Here is a 27886-nt window from a genome sequence, read left to right on the forward strand (position 1 = left end):
AGAGGCATACTTCCAACCGATCTTTGAACATATCCTGTTTCACAAATGGAGGCAATAGGCCTAAATTGCATTAAGAGAGTTTTGTTAGCTATGTAAGAGGGAAAATAAGATGAGTCAGCATTGGAACAGACCACAAATAGGGCTGAGTCACTGTCTCAAGAACTTATAGAATAGGGCGCCTGGGTGGCTCAGTTGGTTCAGCGACTGCCTTCGGCTCAGGTCATAGTCCTGGAGTCCCGGGATCGAGTCCCACATCGGGCTCCCTGCTGAGCGGGGAGTCTGCTTCTCCCTCTGACCCTCTTCCCTCTCGTGCTTTCTCGCTCTCTCTTAAATAAATAAATAAAATCTTTTTAAAAAAAAGAACTTATAGAATAGGCTCAACAATCATTTTTTCAAAATAGTTTTTTTTTCCTTTAAAGATTTATTTATTTACTTACTTATTTGAGAGAGAGAGAGAGAGAGAGAGAGAGCATGACCAGGAGAAGCAGAGGGAGAGGGAAAGAATCTCAAGCAGACTCTGTGCTGCGTGCAGAGCCCAAGCCCAATGAGGGGCTCAGTCTCACAACTCTGAGATCACGACTGAGCTGAAACCAAGAGTTGGTTGCTTAACAGACTACGCCACCCAGGGGCACCTCAAAATAGTTTTGAATAGATAGTTTTTTCCTAACAGGTGGGAAACGAATCAGTTAAGTCACTGAGTTTCCCTAAAACTCTTAAGTCCCATCTTTCTCCCTCTGTCCTGTAGGTAATGTGTATTTCAAGTCATGTAGACAAATGACTACCACACTCACTAACAAATATCGGTTGAATAAATTGGGCATGGAATACGGGTCAGAAATTTTCAAGGACCATCAGTGGAATGCACGTGCTAAGAATGGTTATACCCTCTTTAACAACGATAGTGTTTGTAACCACTAGAGAACTAAAAGAAGCCAATAAAATAGTTTAAACTAAATGAAAGCAACCTTTATTATGGTTATATTCCTGAGAGCTCCTTCCTGTTTTCAGCTAATTCCAACTTGCAAAATAACTTTTATTTATATTATTGTCAGAGAACAGTTATCGTGTTTATTTTAAACTCGTAAGTGAGCACATACTTTGTGCCAAGCAAAGTGCTAAGTGTTGGGAATACATGGGCAGTTGGTACAGAGAGTGAAGGGTGATGTAGCCGTAAGGCATGGACCTCAGAGAGGGATGGAGGAATTGTCATCTGGAAGTGACAACGGGAAGCTCGAGAACAATTCTGAGTCCTGGATGTAAAACAAAATTCGATTTACATGTGCTCAGACTTGTGCTACCCATGTGATAACAATGATAGACAGCACTGATGGAGCGAGACTGTTCTGTGCACCTTACACATACTCAGTCTTCCCAGCAGTCCTGAGGTTGGGACTGTTGTTCCCATTTACGCAATGGAAGAACTGAGGCACAGGGAGTTTAAATAACTTGTGCAAGATCATTAACTTGGGGAAGGGGTGGAGGTAGAATTTGAGACAGGAAATTTGGCTGTAGAATCTAGGGTCTTAGCTAGTACCCTCTGCAGCTTTTCATAAGAAACTACGCACAGTTTTAAAACAGAGGGAAACTCTTGGGGCACCTGGGTGACTCAGTCATTAAACGTCTGCCTTCGGCTCAGGCCATGATCCTGGTGTCCTGGGATTGAGCCCCGCATCGGGCTCCTTGCTCGGCTGGAAGCCTGCTTCTCCCTCTCCCACTCCCCCTGCTTGTGTTCCTGTTCTATCTCTCTCTCTCTCTCTGTCAAATAAAAAAATAAAATCTTAAAAAAAAACACAACAAAACAGAGGGAAACTCTTTAGGATAAAACACGTTAGTGCTGGATTATTCCCTTATATAATAGTAAAGTATCCTTGCAGACAATTAAAATCTGTGGACAGAGACTGTATTTCCTCTGAGTCTTCTGTGGTTCTCCTGGAGTCCCCTGCCCATGGAAGGGGTTTGGGAGGTGGTGGCGGTATGGAGATGGTAGACCCTTGCAGGGAAGGCCAGAGACGGAGAAAGGGGATGGCTCCGTGGCAGTTCTCTGAGGATGCTGACAATGGGGAACATTTGCTTCATTTGTTTCCGAGCAACAACCATTAAAAAACCTATCATAAAATGGACAGAAAGGCTGTGCCCAGGTTGTTTCCTTTGTAAAAGAGAATCAAGATGTCTTGCAGGAATCCTTTCTTTAACCCAGCATGTCAAATGTACGAAGCCCTCATTAAGCTCTAATTTGTGCTCCGTAGAGGCAACGGCTAGAGAGTTTGTTCAGCTTCGTATCAAAACACATCCGCAGCACAGAGACCCAGGGCATTTATGGAACATCAAAAACCATCCAGGGCCCCTGCATGTGTGCTCCTTTGTTAAGGCCAAGAGTTTAAACAGAGGGAAGAAAAAATGGCTCTGCTCTAGCTGGTGGCTCCCCAGCTCCACCAGCCCACCCTAAGGAGGCCATGGCTGCTTGTAACTCTGCTTCCTTAATCCTTTCTGTTCTTACAGAGAGAGAGTCACATTCTACCATGCCTTTTTTTTTTTAAGATTTTATTTATTTATTTGACAGATTGAGAGCACAAGCAGGTGGAATAGCAGGCAGAGGGAGAGGGAGAAGCAGGCTCCCTGCCGAGCAGGGAGCCTGATGCGGGGCTCGATCCCAGGACTCTGGCATCATGACCCGAGCCGAAGGCAGTTGCTTAACCAACTGAGCCACTCATGCCTTTGATATGAAGTTGTTTCTAGCAAGGGCCGAATGTATGCCAGTGAAGAAAAGAGTGGTGGGACTAAGAATTTTATTTCTTTTTATATTTAGACACAAAGTCATAAAAATAATATCTCCAATATTATGTTGTGTTTTTTTTTTTCTTGCATGAATTTATGTTTCAGGGCCAAAGAATACTCTGTGCTTGATTCTGACTTTATATCATCAGACACCGTGTGCTTGTCCTAGTCTCAAAGACCCTTTAGTGATGATCTGTGTCTTATCTCCCTCTTGTAGGGCAGCAGGTATTCCTTTTATTCAGGCTTTTTGGAGTCAGACTCACCAACTTATAGACTTTGCTTGTATCTAGTAGTAATTACTTTCTAGGTTACAGTTGGCTACAAACTTTCCTTGCCATGACGTGTATACACACATGCACAGAAATGCACATGCAAACCTTATTGGATGTACAGCAGATAATAGGACTTGCTTTGTTGAGCTTTTCTGTCTCTCCTAATAACAGTATCTTTTAGAATTTCTTGCTTTCAGAGATTATTTACAGTCAACATATTTATAGAAGGCATTTCACTTTTCTAGGGAAAGTGTTTAGTGCTAAAGATTAGGTGACAAGAATGATCTATTTATTGCTAGGGCTAATAGTGACTGGCTCCAATAAATGAAAAAAGTGCAAGTAAAATTTCTGGAGTTTCTTTCATTACCCTTCTTCAACAGAATAATTTCATTATTTTGTTACCTCTTTGATTTTTCCTAGTAACATGTTTGAAAAATTGTACTTACTTAATCTCTTTAGATTTTGATGCTTTTGACTATAGACTAGATACATGTAAGTCAGCACACATAACAAAAATTTTCTTATGGGGTGTTTGTGTTTTCTCTCAAACATGCATCATGGATGGATTCTGAAAGTTTTCCTGTAATGTAAGGGCAAGGAGTTATTCTTCAAAGCACCTTGGAGATGTCAGCTGGTAGTATATGGAAAGCCCTTCGGTTTAAGAACCTGGGGGCAGACTCATGTCATACTGAATCTTTGAAACAGCTTCTTGCTGTGTTCTGACCTATGAGTGCCTGGGAAAATTCCATGGTTTTGAGACATGGTTTCCTCCGAGATGGCTGGTAATGTTTTCTTTTTCTCTCTTTCATACAAATTTGCATTTCTTCCTTTCATTCCTAGTTGTCTTCAGATAGCTAGTGTGTTCTTCATATCAATCTTCATTCTAGCTACTTGAGAAACAAACAAACAAAAAAGAAATGTTTTTGCAGGGGTTCTTGTCTCTCAAATTTTCTCATTTGGTGTCCTAATGAAGAAAGCCCTTAGTGGGTGACTGTCAAGTTATAGATGAAAAACATCTTCTGAATATCTTTGCCATTAGAAACTTACTGCCTTTTTTTTTTCTTCTTTTAAGTGGGAGCTTTGTTCTTGCAATATTTTACTGGATTATTTCTTCACTATGTTCTTGGACATAGTGAATTTGTGGACAGTTGAGATATGTTAGGAAGTTAGGAATCTGGTCCTCTTGAAGTTTAGTGTATGTATGTATAAGTTTATGTTTATGTGTAAGCAGAAAGCCCTCCAGAGTTACGTAGTTTTAGTCTTTAGTTCTAGGAGAGAAAAATCCTTTTTATCCCATGTGAATTTGCTTCCCAAGGAAAATGCTATGGAATTCCTATGTGCCAGCTATTCATCATGGGATTTTGTTCAGTGTTATTTCTGATTTTTCTTTCCTTGAATGCTTGGAGCTGGCCCTTTAGTGGAAATGAGTCATAGCTCTCGACGTCTCTAATATCTTTGTAAAAGAGATGAAATTAAGCAAGCAAGCAAACAAAAGTCCATTGACATGCCAGCACTGAGTGAAGTGAATCTTGATGTGAAGAACTCACCATTCTTAATTTTATTCTTTGGACTTGGCCTGTTTCCGATGTTGCCTCCAGGAGAGACTGTGACCCAGCTGGCAAGAGACAACCCTTATTTCGAGGCCTGCTTTTAAAATGATCTGACTTAGAGCCGAACTGACTAGTTACTCTTTTGATAATGTAATAGCTTAACAGTTTACTGATTTTCCCTCCTCTGCTCTTTTTTACTTTTTACTTAGCTTTCAGTAGTTACATTATTCTTTGTAACAAGCTTTTATAGACTTTCACCATAAACAACAATTTTAAAGTGTTTTTCTCATAGCATTCTATAATTAATACTCTTTTCAGTTCACATGTGGGGGAAAGCAAGATAAAGTATAGGAAGGTTTCATAACTCACTCTTAAATATCGAGTCGCTAGTGGGGCCAGGAAGACCTGTCATCTTTCTCCCCAACTTTTTTGCAGTAAGGAAGAGCATCCTTTGTCCAGGGCTGATTCATCTTTCGTCTGCTGATTTTGTCGCAACCAAACGTTGGGGTTCCGTGCACTCAGATTTAATTACAGCTCAATAGCACTACATATTATATTGTTCTCAGGCTACTAAAGATCTTAAAGGCCTGCTACGAGTAAGCATTTCTTGTTCAGGCTTTAAATGAAGGCCTAGTAATGGGCAGTTAATGGCCAAGATGATGGAGAGACAGATTTTTCAGAAGATAGCTGGAGCATAAATAGGTAATGAGGCTGCCTGACTTCCTGAATGAAGATGAGACCATCAGAGCTGGTGCCTGTGTCAGCACAGTCTCTCTGCCTCTAGCTGTGGGAGCAGGGGCCACTGGAGATAAGGACCCTTGGCCACCAGGGAATCACAGCCTTTAGGGCTTCCAGTGCCACCAGAACTGGAAGCGTCAGCCAGGCGAATTCAGAGAGTGCTTGTCAAGAACTCATTAAAGTAAGTCTTTTTTCTTTTTTTTTTTCTTTTTGTGATGTATATGGCTTCACCTAGAGGTTCCTAGGTGCAGAGATTTATATGGCATAATATCTCCCCTTGGGTCATCCATCCCAAAACAAGGGTGTGTCCCATCAGTTGAACATATTTTCCTCAATTGTAAAATTTTTCACATCAAATAAAGTCAGTGCAAGAACTGGCATTTGAGTTGGAGAGCAAATTCAACTAGAGGGGAAAACCATGGGAACTGGTTACGCATTAGGCTCACACATGTTAGCTCTGCACAGAATTCCACTTCATGGAATTATTTTCCTATCTTAACCCCTTAGCCAGGGAAACACTATCCTGCTGATGTGGCCCCAACAAATTGTAGAATGAGGAATCTTAGTGTTAATAGATGTGTCTCTTTGAGCTCCTTTGTCAGAAGTTCACATAAGGCCGTGGAGTAATTACAGTGAAATTATGGTGATTTTTCAATTGGTCTTTTCTGTTGTAGAAAAAAAAGGGATAATATATGCAAGTGATCATTGGTATTTTGTTTTTTACTGAGCTCAGATGTACACTTGTATTTTTTTTTTTTTAACTAACTTGAAGCAATCAAAGAGCAAAGAAGTATTTAGGATGCGGAAAAGCTAAAGATTCTGTTACATGCATTAAAGACTTCTTTCTAGGACACCTGGGTGGGTCAGTTGGTTAAGCGACTGCCTTCGGCTCAGGTCATGATCCTGGAGTCCTGGGATCGAGTTCCACATCTGGCTTCCTGCTCAGCAGGGAGTCTGCTTCTCCCTCTGACCCTCTTCCCTCTAGTGCTTTCTATCTCTCATTTTCTCTCTCTCTCTCAAATAAATAAATAAAATCTTAAAAAAAAAAGACTTCTTTCTAATAATGTTAATTACTTTCACAGTTACTGGGTTACACAATGCTATTTGACTGGTAATACTCCCACCCATTGGTATTCATTGATTCATTATTCAAGCTGGGCTTAACTAAAAACCCAAACTTCCTTGTCTTTCTCTCTGTGTCAAAGTTCTGATTCTCCCATGAAAGTTTTAGTGTCAACTTAGCTTTAAAAAAATGGTTGTGAATAATGCAGTCTTGAAAAGTTCATTGTACTTATTTGATCTTTGGGATATGTAGGTTGGCCCTGGTTCATGGGCCCTAGGAGATGCAAGGAGAAAAAGGCTGCCAGGAGGCAAAATGCACAGGAGCATGGAGTTATGTGAGCTTCACATTTAAATTTCAGCTGTTACCATGAATAATAAATAGGCCTCAATCTGGGAATTTATAGCAGGTTCTTCTGGTCCTAAAATTCTGTGACTCATTTTTGAAATTTGAAATTAAAATTATCCTTACATAATTTTATTCATTTATTAAGTTTTCTTGCCATCTGGATAGTTATTTTATATCTTCCCATGTTTTTCCCTCAATCTTTTGTTTCACAGCTCCTTTCGATGTCAGCCTCAGTCCTTAAAACACACGTATACACTCACACACTTTACCATGTCTGTGTAACTTTTTTTCATTAAAAGATGGATTTCCATGTCTACTTTTAAACTAATTCTTAATTTCGTAGGTTTTAATCAAATTGGCCTCAGAACATATGCTCTGTGTCAGATGTGGTAACGCTATTGACTTTTCTGGTGAAAACAGAGTTCTAAACATTGTTTTTCATCATTTAATTTCATTTCATATGCTTTAAAAATGCTCTTTAGAGCATTTTAATGACTCTAAAAATGTTCCTATTATAATATTACTCCTAAGAACTCAGTAAAACCTGCAAGCACCTCCAAGTTGCAGAATGAAAGCTGGGATGAAGCGCGCTGTGAACAGCCTCTTCTACCAAGAAGTGTGACTTTGCAAATGACATTTGCCCACAATGGCCTCTTTCCTTATTTGTAAGATAAAGATGTTGTATTATATGAGCTTTAAGAGTTTTCTCCATATTATTGTATGATACTGAAGCGTTTGATTAATAGTTTTCAAAATTGCAAGTCTTTTTTTTTTTTTTTAAGATTTTATCTATTTGAGAGAAAGAGAGTGAGAGAGAGAGAACACGAGCTGGGTAAGGGGCAGAGGGAGAAGCAGACTCCTTGCTGAGCAGGGATCCCAATGCGGGGCTCGATTCCCAGACTGCAGGATCATGACCTGAGCTGAAGGCAGATGCTTAACCGACTGAGCCACCCAGATGCCCCCAAAATCGCAAATCATTCTTATGTAGTAATTTGAAAGAATGCATTTCTGCAAAATTATGCTTTTTACATATCTCTGAGAGCCATTACTACCTTTTAACATTCAAATGAAAGTTAATAAGTATTAGAATTTTTGTTTGGCAATATATGTTAGCATACCTCCTCCCCCAAAAGAGGAAAATCCTGATATATATTAGTTCTCTCTTCTCAAACATTTCCTTTTCCTTTGAACTAAAAAGGCAGGATCTAGGATTAACTTTCTGAGAACCATCCTGGCTCCCATTGATGGTGTTGGCTAAGAAGCTAGATTGTTAATATAGCATGAAGTCAGTTAAATTCTACTTAATTGTTCCTCCAGGATAACCTAAAGACATAAACATGTTTGTTCTCTTTGGCCTGCTTTTTAAGTCAAACATGGGGAAGGCAGATTCTGGAAAGAGAGAAGGCCACACAGAATGCAAGGATGCCATGCTAACATTTATTTTAGCAGTCACCACTGCAAGTTTGGTTTGGCTGGGCAGCCTTGTGTTTGGAGTTTGATCCTTGTGCCTTCGTGGATGTCTGAGCTACAGCTGTGAGCGCCTTGGTTTTAACCAATCCATGTAGGAGAATGACATTGAACCACTGGTGAAATCAGCTCTTTATGGGAACTGCTTTTCTAAATGTTGAGGAACATTGCCAGTGATGCTGTATTGGTTTCCCATTGCTGCTGTAATAATTACCACAAACTTAAATTATAAAACAACAAAAATTAATTTTCTTACAGTTCTGGAGATTAGAAGCCTGGAATGGGTTTTACAAAGCTAAGATGCAGGTGTTGGCAATACTGTGTTCCTCTAGGGGAGAGTTGTTCCTTGCCTTTTCCAGTATCTAGAGGCTCCCAGTATTCATTGACATATGGCTTTTGCCTCACCTTATTCTAATTTCTATTTCCATTATCACATCTCCTTCTCTGACCCTTCTAAGACTCTGGTCTTATAAATTGGGCCCCCCTTGATAACCCAGGATAATCTCTCCATTTCAAGATCCTTAAATTCATCACATATGCAAATTCCCTTTTGCTATGTAAGGTAACATGTTCATAGGTCCTGGGGATTACAGTGTGGGCATCCGTAGGGTCATTATTCTGTCTACTACAGATTCCTTTTAGTCATTCATGTGTCACCTAGATGCCAGTTCCTTCCAAAGCCTTCCAGGACCACCTAGAATCCCATCCACCCTGGTCTCCTGTTTACCTTGTTTTTTTAAATCTGGGAATACTGTATTTATTTTCTCAGTTTATTTTTTATTGTTCATCTTCTGTCATTTTGTTTGTCACTTTCTGTCTCTTGCCCCTAGAAAATGAGCTCCACTAACAGAGAAACATGGTCTATTTTCTTCACCAAATCAGAATAGTTCCCAGCACTTGCTAGACTCTCAGAAGATATTTGTTGAGTGAATCACTCTGTATACAGACTAAGGAAGCTTGCTTTAGATTAAAACAATATTAATATACTGTTGTTCCTATTACTATCAATAATGCGAACTTTTTTTACTAAACAGCAGTTAAACATTGCTGTCAGTAGATTTGAATTTAAGTAATGCGTTTCTCTTTGGGACACATGCGAGATCAATAAAACAAGATATTAGATGTTTTAAAACTGAAGCTGCAGGAAAAACAAAATGTAAGAATTAGATGAAATTAATATAAACAGTAAGTATCTTGCTGAAAAAGAATGGTAATGTTATCTTGATCCCTACACTGAATCAGGATACCATGATGAGTAACATGGGGCCTCTGCCCGGTTCAACCCCATTAAGTACCAAGAAAGAATGGAGAGAAGAGAGGTTTTCATGGAGACATCAGTGGTGGGAAGCAGCGCTTTCCTCAGGCTGTTCCAAAACATGGTTGTTAGCACTTCTGGAAACTCAGAAAGCTTTTAGACAAAAGTAAAGACATTATCCACTGACGTGGCGTTAAGAACAACCTTGACGGAAGGAGTGCATTTCTGTAAGCAGGTAATTTATAGCTGTTCCATTGTTGTTTGTTTATGTATCCAGGTGACTGATAAAATAAACCCTCAAATGAGTCAATCAGGAAATACTTACTGAGTACCTGATGCTGGTCAGTCCTGAGGCCCTCATATCATAGTGAACAGTATTGAGGAGGAGGAGAGAAGGAGATTGGAAAATACTGGGAAGACTTCAAGGAAAAGGAGTGTTTAGACTGAACTGTGTCTCCTCCAAAATTCCTGTGTTGAAGCGTTAACCCCTGCTGTGACTCTGGAGATAAGGCCTTTACAGCCATAACTGAGGTTAAATGAGGTCATTAGGGTGGGCCAGGTGTAGGGAAGAGGCCACGTGAGGACAGTGAAAAGCCAAGGAGAGAGGTCCCAGGAGAGTCCAAATCTGCCTACCCCTTGATCTTGTAGTTCCAGCCTCTAGCCTTACTATGAGAAAGTAAATTTCAGTTGTTGAGGCCTCCTAGTCTGTGGTACTTTGTTAGGACAGCCCTAAGAGGTTGATACAAAGAGGAGCTTGAGCTACATCTTGAAGGATGGATAGGGGCCATTTCTGGGAAGTGGCCTTAGTGAAGATCATTATCCAAGGATCTGGTTCAGAAAGGCACTCCACAGAAGTGATGAATGAAAGCCACAAAAAAAGTTGGAATGCACCCAGCTTGATGAATTAAAGAGAAGGGAGAACTGACCATGGATAGGGTACGGGTGGGTCCTTGGGGACTTGTGTGCCATTCTGTCTGGGGTGGGGAGAGGTGTCTGTGGAGGATCTTGATATCCAGGGAGAGAAAGTTTGTATTTGGTACAGTAGAAAATCTGGGGCTTACATTTGGGTTTTGGTAAAGAGTCAATTTTAGATCAGGAAGAATATGATCTGTGGCAGATATGGGAATAAAGAGTAAGATGTGGCTTCAAAAATTATAAAAAGGAAAAAAAGCCAGAGTTTGGTGATAGCCTGGGTGTTACCTGGGAAGAACCAAGAGTTAAAGTTGAATGGTTAATGAAATAATGAGGCTGAGAGGTATCCAAAATAGTTCTTCATTCTTGGGATTCAGTTGGAATGTATTAGCAACTGAGGTATGACATTCTCTTACCCCTACTTCTTTCAAATACTTTAAAGATAAGAATTGTTTTTTCTTTCCAGAAAGCTTTATTATTATTAATTAAGCTCTCTCTCTCTCTCCTTTCACCTAATACCATAAACTTACTATGTGTGAAAATCCCAGGGATGATTGAGGTGCCCTTAATGGCCCTCAGAATCCTAGGATGTTTCTTTTTTTAAGATGTGCTGGTTCTCTGGGAACAGTAACACCATCTACCTCACATACTACTTAAATACGGTTGCTCAGATGGTTTTTATCTATAAAATAGATAATAGATAAATAGATTCTTTTATTCTCATGTTGGAAGTGTACATGTTTATTTTAGAAATTTTGGATACTAGAGAAACATAAACAAAAAACTTAATTCATAATCCTACTGCTTAGCTGTAGCTACAGTTAATATTTGGAGAATCAAGCAGAATAAATGGTTTTGTTCCCTTCTCTTCAGTTAATGCACATGATTATTCAATATGTTAATATTAGTGTTATTGGTAACATTACTTTTTTTTTTAGAGTCCCTTGTGATTTTTCTCTGGGAGTTCCTAGACTAGCATAAGAAATAGTGATTTTTTTTCCAAACAAATTTTCATAGGCGATATTTTTAGTAGATAGCAGAGATTCAGTTTTGCTCTAGGAAGATGTGGAAACCTCTATAAAATTATGTTTGGCAAATTAGAACTGAAATATTAAAGTATGTATTTCAGGTAGGATGAAAAATTTTTTTTGGAGATTTAGATATCTTCCTTGTTATTATTTTACTCTTGAATTGAACATATTTTTCCCTCCTTTTTAATGTACAAAGTTTAAATTTAAAGGGAGCCAGTCATTTAATATAGAGTAAAATGAATGTAGTCTTCTTGGAAATGAACTGTTTAGCCATTTGAGATAAACCAGAAAGGTAGGGTACTTAACCTCTGGGATGAGGTGGTGCTTTACTTCAGATTGGTGAATGCTTGGCATATAAGAAGGTGTGGATTTTACTTTTTCTTCATTTAATCACCATGTTGAATCGGTTTTCTAATTTATAATATTATAAACCTTTCTGAATCATCATAAGAAATGCTTATTGTCTGATTGCTATGGCTGAATAATAAGTACCTTTTATCTTTTTGATATTGCAGTTGACTCATGTTGACCAGGCAAGCTTCCAGGTTGATGCCTTTGGAACATCCTTTATTCTTGATGTCGTGCTAAACCAGTAAGTCTTGGTTCAGCTGTACTTCATTTTGTCAGATACACATTCAATCCACTTTTATAACCTTTTGTAAGGTTTTGTTTTCTTACTATATGTTACGTCATCTTCCCCTATCCGTTAAATGACTACATTTAAAACTTTTGTATCTATTGATTGTAAGTTATAAAGTCTGGCAAATAACAGGAAATGGATATCCATTTGAAATTGAACAGCTGTAACAGATTTAAGAAGCTAATGTGGAGGGCAAGACTTACTCTAATGTTTTGCATAAGAATATATCTGACCTAAGTTCCTATGAATGCAGTAAATTGGGAATATAATATTTTGGGTATTAAAATGTCTTTCTTAAGAACGGCAGAAAAGAGTTACCCTTTTTGCTCAATGATTCAGAGGATTGGCTGCATGATGTGCGACCCCTAAAAATGGCATTAGATGCATTGATTTGGGAGTCATTTTTTTTGAGATTTAGGGTACTGTGATTATTCTGTAAATATGATGTAATTTTGGAAATTATGTTTTTCAGTTTCGTTAGCCACCCTTTAAGTGTTCATTAGCCATGTGTGGCTAGTGGTTACCTTATGGGACAAGGCAGAACATTTCCATCACTGCAAAAGGTTCTGTTGAGCAGTATTGGTTTATATTTCTTTTGGGGAATGGGCACATATGAATAGATTATTGAGCTGGGTCAGTCAGTATTTGGAAGGAGAATTCACATCTTCCTTTTAGATTCCAGGTCATGTCCAATGGATTAATTTAATAATTAGTCTTACTAGTATCCTAGTTTTTATGGAATTTATTTACAAAGTGTTATAATTCCATTTGTGTTATGTTAATGTTTAAGCCATGTATTAGTTCATTTTTTCTTTATTTTTTACATTTTATGTATTTATTTGAGAGAGAGTGGGGGAGGGGCAGACAGAGAGGGAGAGGCAGAGAATCTCAAGCAGGAGATGCTCTGAGCATAGAGCGCAAAGCCCACACGGGATTCGATCTCACAGCCCAGATATCATGACCTGAGCCAAAACCAAGAGTCAGTCGCTTAACTGACTGAGCCAACCCAGGCACTCCTAGTTTATTTTTTAATTAAGCTGTCTCATAGATACCTTTTGTATTTCTCCCCTCTCCTCACATTTTTGTAGTTCACCATTTAAATGCTGAAATGCATTGTTTTAGGTGGAAACTATTTGGGTGATCCATTAATAGGAGTTGTTTGTTCTTTGTGTGTATTTTAAAAATGTAACATAAATTTTAAAAAATGTAACATAGGGGCACCTGGATGGCTAAATTCTTTGGGTGGCCTACTCTTGATTTCGGCTCTGGTCATGATCTCGGAGTCATGGGATTGAGTCCCGCATCGGCCTCCATGCTTGGTGGGGAGTAAGCTTGGAGTTCTTTCTCCCCTTCTCCCTCTGCCCCTCCCCCGGCTCATGCATGCATGCACATACTCTCTGCCTCTCTCTAAAATAGATAAATCTTTAAAAAAAGAAAAAGTAAACTGTATTTCTACTATGCTCATTAAAATACAATTTGTTGCTTGTTTTTAAAATTAATGGCTTAAAAACATATATAATTAGATGCTTTGTACCACACAGTATTTAATGTAATTTCATAGATCGTAAGACTGTGTTAATATGATTTGTATCTTATATTCCTACTTGATGTAAGTGCCCTAAAATTTACATGTTTAAGTGACTCATTGCGGTTTTTCAGCAAGCTTGATATTATAAAGTTTTAAAAAGCTCATTATAAAGGAATGCATGCTCCTTAGAAAAATAATGATAAAGTAGCAAAAACAGTCTCACATAATTGTGCCCCATAGGAATGGATTGCCCTATTTTATTTTTTTATTTTTATGTTTTTTAGAGAGAAAGAGTGGGAACTCATGAGCAGGAGGGCAGAGAGGGGCAGAGGGAGGGGGGAGAGAGAATCTTAAACAGGTTCCATGCCGAGTGCAGAGCAGCTGTGGGGCTTGATCTCTGGACCCTGAGATCATGACCTGAGCTGAAATCAGGAGTCAGACTCTTAACCTACTGAGCCACCGAGGGACCCTGGATTGCTCTATTTTAAATTGTAACCCTCTCTGCCCTCATCCTTCATCAACCCTACTACTTATTCTCCCCTACTTCATTTTTAAAATAATATTCATCGCCATTTAATATAGAGGTTGACTCATATGAAATCGCCATTTTTGCAGGTCAAAAAGTTCAAATATACCAGTGTTGTCATATGGTCAATTAATATTCTATATTTTAATTACTTATTTTGTTTATTATCTTTTTCCTCCCACTAGAATATAAGCACCTTGAGGGCAGAGATTTTCTTTCCTTCCTTGCTGTGCAGAATAGATACTAAATTCCAGCCTGGGAAGCCATATAAACTTAGAAACCAGAGGCCGGAATCCACCAGGACACAGAGAAGACCAGATAAAGATGGAGGCTGTCAATTGGGGAGAAGGCAAACAGCAAAAAAGAAACAGGATAAGTGTTTGGGACTAGCTTCCAAAAGCTGAGCATCTGTATATAGGTGTGATTTGGAAAGTTCAGATTCCTAAGTTTCTAGTTCATTGACTCTTTCCTATCCCTCCTTTATTTTTTAAATTTTATTTAATTTTTTTAACAGGAGAAAATCAAATTTAATAGCATAAATAGGGGAAGTCCGCACTTGGAAATTCCCTCCCATCCCTCCTTTAAATCACTATTCCTGTGGATAGCCCAGCCTTGCTTTCTGGTTCCTGACATTTGTAAAGCCTTGATTTTCAGTTCTCAAACAAAGAAAGGATATTTATTCATGTCCATTCTACTCTAAACCACCTCATTCCTTTGGAGAAATCTCAGCCCCAAAACATTCTGTTCCTAAGGAGAAACACATATGGGCTTACTTATCAGAGCATGGATACTCTGGAATACTAAGGGTAGAGCAGAATTTCTTTTGAAATACTGGCAAAAACCTCCATTGGGCATTTTTCCTCTTATTGCAGTGAAAATTTGAAATTGCAAGAAGTACAGAACATATATATATATAAAAAGAAGCAGAGTATAAAATAATAACATAAATGGAGGTTGTTGGGCTGAGGAATATACAAAGTACTTTTTTTTTTTTTTTTTGCCTGGGATCTTTGTTACACATAGGTGGCAGGTAGCTGGTTTCTTTAAGCTTTAAGAGCCAGGATGATTTGATACAAAGATTTTTTTTTTTTTTAATTTTTGTGAAGAATGTTTTTATTTCATGGTTTCAGTTTATAGTCTTGGGGTTGTGTTAGTTAAGGAGCAGGAAGGTGAAAAATTGAATGTACTCTTTATTTTTTTATTTTTTATTTTTTTTAAGATTTTATTTATTTAATTAGAGAGAGAGAGCGAGAAAGAGAGAGCACAAGCAGAGGGAGCGGCAGGCAGAGCGAGAAGGAGAAGCAGGCTCCCTGCTGAGTAGGGAGCCCCAAGTGGTGCTTAATCCCAGGACCCTGAGACCATGACCTGAGCTGAAGGCAGACGTTTAAACGACTGAGCCACCCAGGCGCCCCTGAATATATTCTTTAAAAGCTATTTTTCTTATGAAGCAATTCTAGGGCTCTGGAACTGGTAGAGTTTTTTTATTGTTTTAAACCAGAGGCAAATTAAGTAAGTCTATGTGTAGCTGGATTCCAGTTGCAGAATGGACTCAGTAATATATATTTTTAGATTGAAATGGAAGGAAAAGTATCATTACATAATATTCCTTCTGAGTGTTCAGTACACAAAATTATCTATAACCAAATTATATAAGTTCAACCTTTGGGTTGTAATTTCTACAGAAGGTAGATAAAGAATATGGAATGTTTACACATGAAAAGCACAGCCAATTCCTGTTTTGTCAAGCGATTTTTAGTTCTTTCATGGGGTCACAGAGTTGTGGAATTTCACTCTTTAGGAGAGAGATATTTAAAAAATCCAAACATATGGCCTGGCCTTGTCAAACTAGTCCCAAGGCCACGTTGGACCTTTTCAGAGATCAGTGACTGGTATTATACTTTATTGTGAAACATTCCTGAGAAAGAGAAAGACTCAATGAAGATGTTTTTATTGTGTGTATATATATATATATATATATATGTGTGTGTGTGTGTGTGTGTGTGTGTGTAATTATACACATACTACATATATAATAATATATATATTATGTATATATTATTGGAGCAGTTCTTTTCCTGTAAATCTCTCTCCCATTCTTCAACAAGTGGATAATTAAACTGCCCAGAGTGATGCACAGATATTGAAAAAGTTTCCTTTCAATATCTCCTTGATCCTTTTACAACATGTGACCTGACAAACCACACAACATGTGGGCATACCCATACCCCCACATACCCATCCCCACACACCCCACAAAGAAGCAGATACTCCACATGGATGTGGTTAGTTATTTTAGGATGTGAAACATATAATCAGCAAGAAAGAGCCCATCTTTCATAGCCTGTTTTTGGTAAGGGAGCCTGTGGTACAGTCAAGAGATCTTAGATGATCCTCCTAAATTTTGATTATATTTTACACATTCTCTCCCTCTTCTTATTCCAATAAGAACAAAAATAGTTTCTCTAACTTAGGATCCTTATGTCAGTGTCTTTTTTCCCTATTTCACAGGGAGGGATGGGGAAGGCAGCTAGGGATCAAACACGACAGCTGTCAGCAGATGGGGTTGCCCGTGCCGAATGGGAGGTGGTGTAGAGGTAGGGTTGGGGTGGGGGGAGAGGCCGAAGCAGGAACAAGATCAGACGAGAAGCATCCAAATTCTGTTCAACTGGGTGAGTCCAGTTTTGTCTTCTCTCATTTAGCAGAATCATTTGCCAGTTAGTCACCTCTTGATTGCTTTGTACTATCACTCTTGAATTTGCAGGAAAAGTAGAAATCACAGTGGGCAAAAGATAGGGGGTGACTCCAATTGGAATTGGAATTTAGGTCTGGAAGTCTCATTTCCTTAACTCTGCTCTGTTTATAGTGTGGATAAAAATAAGTGATGGGGATTAGATTATAATTAAATGATGATGTTATGTGATGATACTAAATAACATAATATGTCTTTCACTATTATTAATAAATCTGTAATTTAATATCTTACTCTTTCAACTAAACTCATTATGGCAAATATTTGTTTATATGTACATTTAAAGCAAAATTATTCTGTAGAAGATAAATCTGTATTGAATGGTCCCTGCCAATAAGGGTCCTTATCTTCATCTTATAAACGTACCATATATGTATTTAAACATGTGTGCGCACACGTTATATGTATGTACACAATGTAGACACACACATACCTGTATACACGCATCCATATGTACGCACATATATGTAAATTTCTAAGCCTCTAGTAAGTGCTAAGAGTTTTTCTAGACTGTGAGGACTTGGTTGGTAGAAACAAGGAAGGAATCACCCTACTCTTAGGGAGCTTGTATTCTAGTCAGAAAGACAGTGTTAACAAACAAATTTTACAGGGTGACCACACCATTAATAGTAAGTGCCTGGTTTAGAGGTGAGGGTGCTATTTGAGCAGTGGTTGTCAGAGACAGGCTATCTCTGAAGGGATGACGTTTGAACTGAAGGGGCCCCCAGGCAGAGAGAATAGCAAGTGTCAAGGCTGTGAGGCAGGAATGAGCTTAGTATGTTTAAAAGATAGGAAGGTGGCATAAGAGGTTGGAACACGGTAAGTCAAGGTAGTTATTAAATGAGGTTGGAAAGGTAGCAGGACCCAGATCATGTAGGACCTCATAGGCCACAGAAAAGACTTTGGATGATAGTCCAAGCAGAGGCTGCTGGTTTCCCTTACACCGTATTTTGTAGTGTTTACTCCTTTCCCCACTGACCTGTCATCCTGCATTCATCATATTTAGTTACTATATATTTTAGTGTCTTCCCAAAGCAATCTCTTCTGAAGATCTATTCATTAATTATTTGGCCTGGTACCACCATACTATTTATTGTAGCTTTATAAGTGTTTCAATATCTAGCATGGAAAACTCTTTCTTTATTAGTTTTCGTTTGTAAAATTTCTTATATATTTTTGCCTTTTCTAATATGGAAATTTAGAATAAGTTCGTCATTCTCCTTTTGGAGTTTTAACTGGACTCTCACTAAACCTATATTTTAATTTGGGAAAAGTACATGTTTTTATAGGTACTGAGTCTTTCCATCCAATACCATCGTGTATTTTTTTCTTTTAAATTTTAGCATCTATGGGATGCCTGGGTGGCTTAGTCAGATAAACATCTGCTTTTGGCTTGGGTCGTGATCCCAGGGTCCTGGGATCGAGTCCCACATTGGGATCCTTACTCAGCGGGAAGCCTGCTTCTCCCTCTGCCTGCCGCTCCCCATGCTTGCGCTCTTTCTCTCTCTGACAAATAGATAAATAAAATCTTTAAAAAAAATAAATTTTAGCATCGATTTTGTCTTTCAGTAAAATTAAGTAGTACTTTGGTTTTTATATGAACATTTCATGTGGAACCTTTTCATGGGAATTGTAATTTTTGTTGCTACTGTGGATATTTTTCTATATTTTATAATTTAGTTACTGATGACATAAGGAAAGTCAATGATTTGTGTTGAACTTTATTAATTTCCTTAATAATGCTAGTGGTTTTTCTTTATTTCTGTTGAGTTTTCTAGTTTGACAGTAACATGACTAGAAAATCATGAAAGCTTTCTTTTTTTCTTTCCAAAATGATACTTCGTATTACTGTTGTCCACCTTGATGCTTTTTCTAGAAGTTCCTGAACTCTATTACTTGGTGATAATAGCACTTTTGTCTTGGTTCTTTTGGTAATAGGTGTATCTCTAGTAGTCACTGTTAAGTAGAATGTTGATTATTAATTTTTAAGAGCTAGTGTTTATCATGATAAAGCAATCCCAAATCTTGTTTAATAATTTTTTTAAGGGAATGAGTATTAGATTTTATTGAATCCCTTTCTAGCCATTTTGAGTGAACATATTGATTTTCTTATTTGATAACTGTGTCATGTTGCATAATTCATTGTTGTAGCCCATATGTTGCTGGCCTTTCTAGTTGTGACTACAGAATGGAATCACACCTCCTGTTTTTATCTGAACTATTACAGCACAAGCCTTTGCTGGCTTTTTTGCTCTAAGTTACCTCCATCTCCAAGTGTGTCTCTCAGCTATTTATGAGATTTGTTGTCTGTTACCTTGCCACTTTATTTCTACCTCTGATAGATCCCCTGCAGTGAGCCTCATGAGGGCTGCTTTGCTGGGCACACGAGCGATGGCTGCTCACATTGGCCAGAAGCGGTCACTCCAAGAACCCACAACCCCAACCCCATCCACAGGCCCTTCTTGTGGAGGGTTGGTGCCACCAGTGGGAGGGCACAGACATAGCCTCTGCTCAGGCACAGGCAGAGAAAAGGGCACATTATTTCTTTCTCTGGTCCAAGGCACTTGACGTTCTATTTCAGCATGAAAAGCAGGCCGGGACGTCCATTCTCAGAAAGTGAAATTGGACCCCCTACTCTCAGAGTTATGATCTGACCTGACTGCCATGGCTTGATAGTGTCTTTGCCAAAGTATGGCTTATTCAACTTTAAACAGTATTCTGTGCGTGATGACTATAGCCCAGAACACCAAGTACATTTCCTTGTCACAGTCTTCCCTCCTGCACAAGGTGAAGAATAAATTAGTATTGTACAGCCCTCCTGCATTAGCTCTGGTTCCTAATTTTCCCTGATCCAGTGCTTAGACAAGGATAGACAGTTTTCAGGAATGGGGCCGGCTGAAAAATAGCAAACATGTTGTGGCACAGCTCTGCAATTAACACCTTGAGGAGAGTGTAGTTGCTTTTCTCTGTTGGTTCAAACCTTCCGAAGAGTTCACAGAATGGCAAGGATTTACTGGGGGGGCTCTGCTCCCCCAAAAAGGGAGGATTGCCCAATTACAAATTCTGGTTTTTATTTTAGAATGTGACAGCTGATTTTAAGACAGTTTCTAGTTTCAAATTTTAAGATCCAGTCTCTTTAGATACCCCATTACTAGCTACTAAAATAGATATGCCGTTATGTTATTAGAATTTTTATATCGGCAATAATGAATGAGATTGTATCAGAGTTAAAAAGAGCTGTATAAAATGAATTTTTTTTTTTTTTTTACTTACAGCAAAATTCCTTGAAACATTATATTCTGGACTGTACGACTCACATCTATATTTTTTAGTGTTTAAAAGTCCTTATTTTGATGAGTCCAGCAAACTTTTAAAAGATAGGTCTTTGATAAACAATAATTTCTGATGGATATTGATGTATTCATTTACTTGTTTTTAAGCCAACTTTGGAAGATTATATTTTACCAAAGAATTGTGCACATCATGGAGTGTTTTGAGTTTAATGGGTGTATATTTGTGTGTGCCTTTTAGAAAATAACTTTTAAAATTTCTATTGTACCTATTATATCCTCTTTCACAGTGCTACTTTTATTTGTGCTTATCAGGTATAACCTCAAGTATACAAACTTTTTGGAACATATTTACCACATAAATTAAACAACATTTTTTTTTTAAAGATTTTATTTATTTATCTGACAGAGAGAGACACAGCGAGGGAGGGAACACAAGCAGGGGGAGTGGGAGAGGGAGAAGCAAGCTTCCCGCCGAGCAGGGAGCCCGATGCGGGGCTCGATCCCAGGACCCTGGGATCATGACCTGAGCCAAAGGCAGACGCTTTACGACTGAGCCACCCAGGCGCCCCAAACAACATGATTTTTTAAAAAAAAGATTTATCCATTTATTTTAGAGAGGAGAGAGAGAGAGAGAGCAGGTGCCCGTGAGTGGGGGGAGGGGCAGAGGGGAAAGGGTGAGAATCCAAGCAGACTCCCCACTAAGCGTGGAGCCCAATGCAGGGATCTGTCTCACTCTGAGATATGACCTGAGCCAAAACCAAGAGTTGGACCCTCAACTGACTGAGCCACCCAGGCGCCCCTAAATGACATGATTTTTAAAAACAATTTTATTGAGGCATTTTTACATGTAATAAAATTCACTCCTTTCAAGTGTACAATTTAAGGATCTTTTTTTTTTTTTTTAGTAACTTTACTGAGTGGTGCAACCATCACCATAAATCAGTTTTTTAAAACACTTTTCAATTCTCCATCAAGATCCCTCATTCTGATGTGAACTTAATCCCCATTCCTGTCTCCAGTGATTGGCGAGGCACAAAAAATTACTTTTTTGTAATTATAAATCTGCCTTTTCTGGACATTTCATATAAAGGGAATCACACAATATGCATTCTTCATTCTGGCTTCTTTTACTTGATATGTTTTCAAGTACATCTGTGATGTCGCGTGTGTCCACAGTTCATTCCTTTTTAGTGCTGAGTATTATTTAATTTATAGATATATCACATTGTGTCTATCCATTCACGTGATGATGGGCACGCAGGTTGTTTTTGGCAATTATGAATAATGTTGCTATGAACATTCACATAGAAGTCGTGGAAGTCGTTTGTGGATTTAAATTTTCATTTAGTTTTATGTTTAATTGTTTTGAGAAATGCTGAACTGTTTTTCAAAGTGGACTTTTGGTTTTTTAATGGTACAGTAGCAGCTGTTTTTCTATAAGTTCTATTTTGCAAGAGGGGTGGTGTCAGTATAAATAGTTGCTAAGCTTTCTGGTTTTCAGTTCCATATCCATTGCAAGTCTGGAAAGAGATACACTTCTTATGGTTATGATCTTATGCTCTTTGATTCATAATAGAACGCTACCTTTGAAATACATATTGAACTTTTGACACTTTTTAAGGGATAAGATTCTACCATTAGTACTTTATATAGGAACTTTATATAGACCACATATTTATTATACCACAGCTGAATCGTATTTCATTTCTGCTCTTTTGTTCTAAGTTGAAAAATGGTAGTTTTAAACTGTGACTTCTAACACTAGACTTTATAACTTTCTTTCATAGGTGGAAAGTCTCCTGGGCTTAGCCCAGAATCGTTTTGATTGTTAGTTGGACAGACCTTGGCTGCAGAGCCCACAGCAAAGGAGAATGGTTGGGTGGGTGGAGTAAAGGGGGCATTAGATATGCCTGGCCAAGAGCTAGAAAGTGATCCAGTACTAAAGCTGAGACCTCGGAAATTGTTTTGGAGGGAGCATCTGGAAGGAATTCTAGAGACCACAGGAGACAGGACCCCAAGGGCTGGAGCCTTTTAAAGGGTTCAGAAGGCCAAACTCATGGGTGGGGAGAAGGCTGTGCAAGGCTCAAGTTAGTCCTTTTACAAGAATGGATCAGAGCTGAGCAGATGGGGGTCAGATCCCTATACACCTACATATTACTGGTCTATTTAAGCTTTCCGTGTTCTGGTTTGTTTTTAAAAGTACAGCCTTAGTGCAGACTTGTTGTCTTTCATCTGATTGTTTAATATGACCTTGAGATGTTTTTAGCATTACCTGCTCTTTTTAATAGGGGGATCTTGAGATTTCAACACATTTATGAGTATATTATTTAAATTGTAGATAGAATAATCACAGAATTATTCAATATAACCAAGACTATGGCCCTTAGTTTTTCAAGGGAAATAACCATATAAGTACTATTTTTATAGTTAAAATGGTTACTGTATATTTCTCTGTTATAGATTTATGTAATTTGTTTGATATAGTAAATACTTTTAAAGTGCAGTAGTGAAACTTGTAATAGATATTTTTGCATAATTGCGTAAAAACTCTTTGGAGTTTTTACAGTGATTTGGAGAGACGTTGAAGATTAAATTTAATCACAGCTCACTGCTATTTTTCTCCCAGTTGCCAAATTATTGAACTCTGCTAAATTATCTAGCAGTGATAGTGGTATATAGTCCAACAACAGAGAACTTTGCAGGCACAACAAATTGGGTTCCCTAGGCATATTTAATATAAATTTAAATTTATGATACAGGTATTAACATGTTGGGTGGACAAAATCTTTGCAAGGTGAAAGACTCAATTTGAGTAAGCAGACACTTGCTCTGTAAGAGCAATATTTATTTTATGTAAAGCCTGTATTTTAGGTTGAGGTATAAGGTACGCTTACCCCAGGTGATGCCATCTGCTTAGAACTGGCTTATTGCTCTTGGTCTCTGAAATAGCTTTCTCACAGGTGCAAAAAGTATATATCAATCTGTTATCACTCACTGTGAATATGCATGTATTTTCTCATGCTTCAGCTGTTGGCCTGAGTTTTCAGCCAATGAGATCTGATGTGGAAGGTTGTACTGTACACTTGTGTCCTATGAGATTGACTATAACCATTCTCAGGGAGTGTGGCCATGTAATTCTTTGGCGATTCCTTTATTTAGTCTAAAACTGAATAGTTTTGACCTCCAATAGTGTAGAAGTGATAGTGGTAGGCATGCTATCCTAAGAAACAAAGAAATGTTAATAGCCTGGCTACTGAAAGTTTTACAGAGGCTAAGGCTTTCCTTAGAAACTGGTCGAAGATAAAGATCAGCTTGAACTTACTTCCAGGAAATGGCCCAGAATCGTAGGATAAGTATGCACAGGGAGCAAGGGATGGCCTCATGGTGTGATGATAGGAAGGGGTCATGAATACTTTTGTAGTGTGGTGGCTGGTTGCGGTCATATGATCAGTAGCTGGAAGGAACTATGGGTGCCTGTTATAAAGCTAGGGGATTTGGAGAGAAAGGCCTTGGTGTTAGAAGGTGGAGGAGGGTCCGTACTGTATCCTCCAAAGTGAGAAGGCACTTTGAGACTGAAAAATGAAGGAAGCCACTCCATACCATTTACATAGTTTTATTCAGGGTAACTTACTGATGGGGGAAATCGGGTGGATGGATGATCCAGGCAGTATACAGCTATTCTCCACCCCTGTTCTCCTCCACGTCCAGACCTTAATCCTGCAGAGGCATGAACAAGACGGAGGGCCAAAGATGGAGTCAGTGTTGTCAGCGCTCCCGCAACTGGAGTGCACCTCTGTATGTCCCATGCTGGAATAACCCTGTGCAGGACCTTTGGCTGGGCCGTGTCCCTTGCTCTCAGGGAAGAAGATTAGAAACATGTAGTAGGATACGTATTAGGTTAGTGTGTATGGCAAAGTGTTTACATAGGCATTCCATATTTAAATTCAGGTAATCTTTACATCTTTTGTTTTAAGAAAACCTTATGATGACATACGGTGATCATTAGCTCACATTAACTTCAATTTTATCCAATTCAGGCATATTGGAGAGGTGAGACCAATAGAAGCACAGGACATAGGCAGTCTCTCTGGAGGTTATTCTCGGTGCTGCCTTGCTCTTCTCCTCTGCTTCTCAGAGTGTCAACAGTTCTTTTTAGCCATGGTTGAAACAGCAGATGGGCCTCTTCAATTCACAAATATACATATCGCTCTCCAGGAGACTTAATAAAATAGGTGTTACAGATAACTTCTTTTTAGTCCTAGCCTAGAGAATTTAGCTTCCCTGATTCTTTTAAAAGAGAAACTGTGGTGCAAAAACAAAAATGGAAGATTCCCCTAAAATAAATCCATTTATTGTATTCTCTCTGCTTATGTTCCGAGGGAAGAAGAATTAGCAAATGAATGATTTTTTTTAAAGATTTTATTTATTTATTTGACAGAGAGAGAGAGAGCACAAGTAGGCAGAGAGGCAGGCAGAGGGAGAGGGAGAAGCAGACTCCCCGCTGAGCAGGGAGCCTGACGCGGGGCTCGATCCCAGGACCCTGGGATCATGACCTGAGCCGAAGGCAGCCGCTTAACCAACTGAGCCACCCAGGTGCCCCAGCAAATGAATGATTAATCCTGCTCTTTGCTTATGCTTTATTACCAGAGTCAAAAGTTAAAAACAGTCAAGCTGTTACACCTTAATCAGATGCATTTCCACATGAGATTTTAAGTTTGGTTCTTTAAGGAGAAGTGTATGATGTAGGATATTTCAGTGAACTTTTATACAATCAGGCTATCACTTATGAGTGGGCTCTTTATTTTTTTTTATTTTTTTTAAAGATTTTATTTATTTATTTGAGAGAGAGAGAATGAGAGATAGAGAGCATGAGAGGGAAGAAGGTCAGAGGGAGAAGCAGACTCCCTGCAGAGCAGGGAGCCGGATGCGGGACTCGATCCCGGGACTCCAGGATCATGACCTGAGCTGAAGGCAGTCGCTTAACCAACTGAGCCACCCAGGCGCCCCTATGAGTGGGCTCTTTAATCAAAACATCTTTTGGATAAAAAACAACAGTTATGGGAAGTTTGCATGTCTTATTAAACAGAAACAGATGGAAAGCTTAAGTAACTCATTTTTTTCAGTGCATATATAAGAACACCTAAAGTTGTGGGCACCTGGGTTGTTCAGTCCGTTAAGTGTCTGCCTTTGTCTCAGGTCATGATCCCAGGGTCCTGGGATCGAGTCCTGCATTGGGCTCCCTGCTCAGTGGGGAGTCTCCTTCTCCCTCTGCCACTGCCCCTGCTTGTGCGTGCCCTCTCTCTGACAAATGAATAAATAAAATCTTAAAAAAAAAACAAAAAATAGGGGCACCTGGGTGGCTCAGTCATTAAGCGTCTGCCTTTGTCTCAGGTCATGATCCCAGGGCTCTGGGATCGAGCCCCGCATCAGGCTCCCTGCTCCGCGGGAAGCCTGCTTCTCCCTTTCCCACTCCCCCCTGCTTGTGTTCCCTCTCTTGCTGCGTATCTCTCTGTCAAATAAATAAATACAATCTTAAAATGAACTTTATTTAAATCATCATTGTGTTTCATAATCACTCACACATACATGTCATCTTTTCCATATTTGATTTACCCATGTGTGAAGTAGGTATTTCCACAAGATCTAGAGCTGAGATTATTCCTATCATGTGTAAAACAATTATTCCATTCAATTTTGTGTTTTATGAGCCATTTATTTTATGAAACATGAACAAGGAATCAATATGGTATGCCTCATAATTTATTATTTATTTATTTATATTTTAAAAATTTTTTAAAAATAGGTTCTGTGCTCAACATGGGGCTTGAACTTATGACCCTGAGATCAAGAGTCACATGCTCTACTGACTGAGACCAGCTCCCCCTCACAATTTTAATTAATTAACTAATTAATTAATTTTGGTTAAAACTTATTTTTTAGGATTTAAAAAAATTTTTTTAAGTAATCTCTACACCCAACGTAGGTCTTGAACTCATAACCCCGAGATCAAGAATTGCATGCTCTAGTGACTCAGCCAGTCAGGCGCCCCTAAGTTTTTATTTAAATTCCAGTTAGTTAACATACAGTGTAATATTAGTTTTAGCTGTACAATATAGTGATTCAACACTTCCATACATCACTCGGTGTTCTTAACTAATTTTTAATCCTGGCTCGTTTCTGCCAAATGATTAGTTAAAAAAGAAAAAAGAGGAAAGGAAAGAAAGGACAGTTGACATAAAGAATTTAAATTTAACTAAAGTAACATCTATTCTATATCTAGAGGGCCAGTATGGATTGGGCACAATCTTTTAATTAATTTATTTTTTTTAAGATTTATTTATTTATTTTAGAGAGAGAGAGAGAGAGCATGCGTGGGATCGAGGGAGGGGCAGAGGGAGCAAGAATCTCAAGCAGACTCTGCACTGAGCTCAGAGCCTGATGCGGGGCTCCATCTCACCGTCCTGAGATCATGACCTGAGCTGAAACCATGAGTCGGACACTTAACCGACTGAGCCACCTAGGCGCCCCTGGGCACAATCTTTTAAACAGTTTATATTTATAACATTGTGTGGTGATAATTTTTAATCGTATGTTTGGCCTGGAGCACTCTAAGATCCTGAAATCTCTTCAGAAACAGAACCCAAGTGGCACCTGGGTGCCTCAGTCAGTTAAGCTTTTGGCTTGGACTCAGGTCAAGATGCCAGAGACCCAGCGTCAAGCCCTGAAGTGGGCTCCCTGTTGCTCAGCAGGGAGTCTGCTTCTCACTCTACCCTTCATCCAGCTCATGCTCTCTCTCTCTCAAATAAATAAATAAAATCTTGAAAAAAAAAAGAAACAGAACCCAAAAAATCAGACTGTTCTATGTTTAAGTATCAGTGTATTTAAATATAGTATTACTCCTCTTTACATGCTATTCCCTGGTTAATAGAAAACTAATTACATTTATTTTTCTTTGCTGCTATTAATATCATTATCAGAGATAATACATCATTTAAAAAAATGAACTTTCTATTCCAGTGTATCAGTGTTGATTGTTACTTGTATGTGTGACTTGAAGCTTGAAAGTATCAGAAGAGAATTTGTTTTATACTGTTTGCTCATTTATTCACTTACTTATTCATTCACTCATGTGTCCATCCAGCATTTCACTCACTGCGTGCTGGACACTTAGATTTTAGGGATAGAGAAATGAGAAGGTTAAGGACCCTGGCCTCAAGAACCTGATAGACGAGGCTGGGTGCAGATGCAGACAGTGATGGACGGTGTATGAAAGGGCATGACACAGGTATGGACAGTGACAATGGTAGTGTGACAGAACTTTATTGAACAGAAGGATATTGTTTGCTGGAGATATTTATTGGTAATTTTTCTACAGACACCAACCCTTGTTGGCTAGTTTCATGTTTTTACATTGTGACTGATTAAAACTTTTACTTACTTTAAGTGCTTTTAAAATATTGAAATGTAACACACATACTAGAATAGTCCAAATAACATATATCAAGCAATTTAAAAATATTATAAAGAGAATAGCAGTTTAACCACTACCCAGTTATGGAATGTTACCAGTGCTCCCCAAACCTATAGCATACTTTCTCCTTCCCCACCAGTGGAAACAACCACCTTGACTTTTCTGATAATCATTTCAGTGATTTTCTTTATAGTTTTATCACCACTTTATGCATCCCTAAACACAAAGGTACATCTCTCTTTTTAAAAAAATTTGAAAGTAGGATGGACTT

The 27886-nt window shown here is 38.6% G+C and overlaps 1 protein-coding gene across 16 annotated transcripts in view; it reads left to right on the forward strand.

Annotated features, from left to right (window-relative positions):
• ADAM22 (ADAM metallopeptidase domain 22) overlaps positions 1-27886 on the forward strand; it is a 217493-nt gene that overhangs the window by 22789 nt on the left and 166818 nt on the right. For all 16 annotated transcript variants that reach the window (XM_027574110.2, XM_027574104.2, XM_027574111.2 and 13 more), the window contains exon 3: positions 11924-12000. In XM_027574110.2, the coding sequence (XP_027429911.1) occupies positions 11924-12000 (77 nt within the window). The remainder of the gene's footprint in view (positions 1-11923; positions 12001-27886) is intronic.

This window comes from Zalophus californianus, chromosome 12, assembly GCF_009762305.2.
Source record: "Zalophus californianus isolate mZalCal1 chromosome 12, mZalCal1.pri.v2, whole genome shotgun sequence".
Lineage (NCBI taxonomy): Eukaryota > Metazoa > Chordata > Mammalia > Carnivora > Otariidae > Zalophus > Zalophus californianus.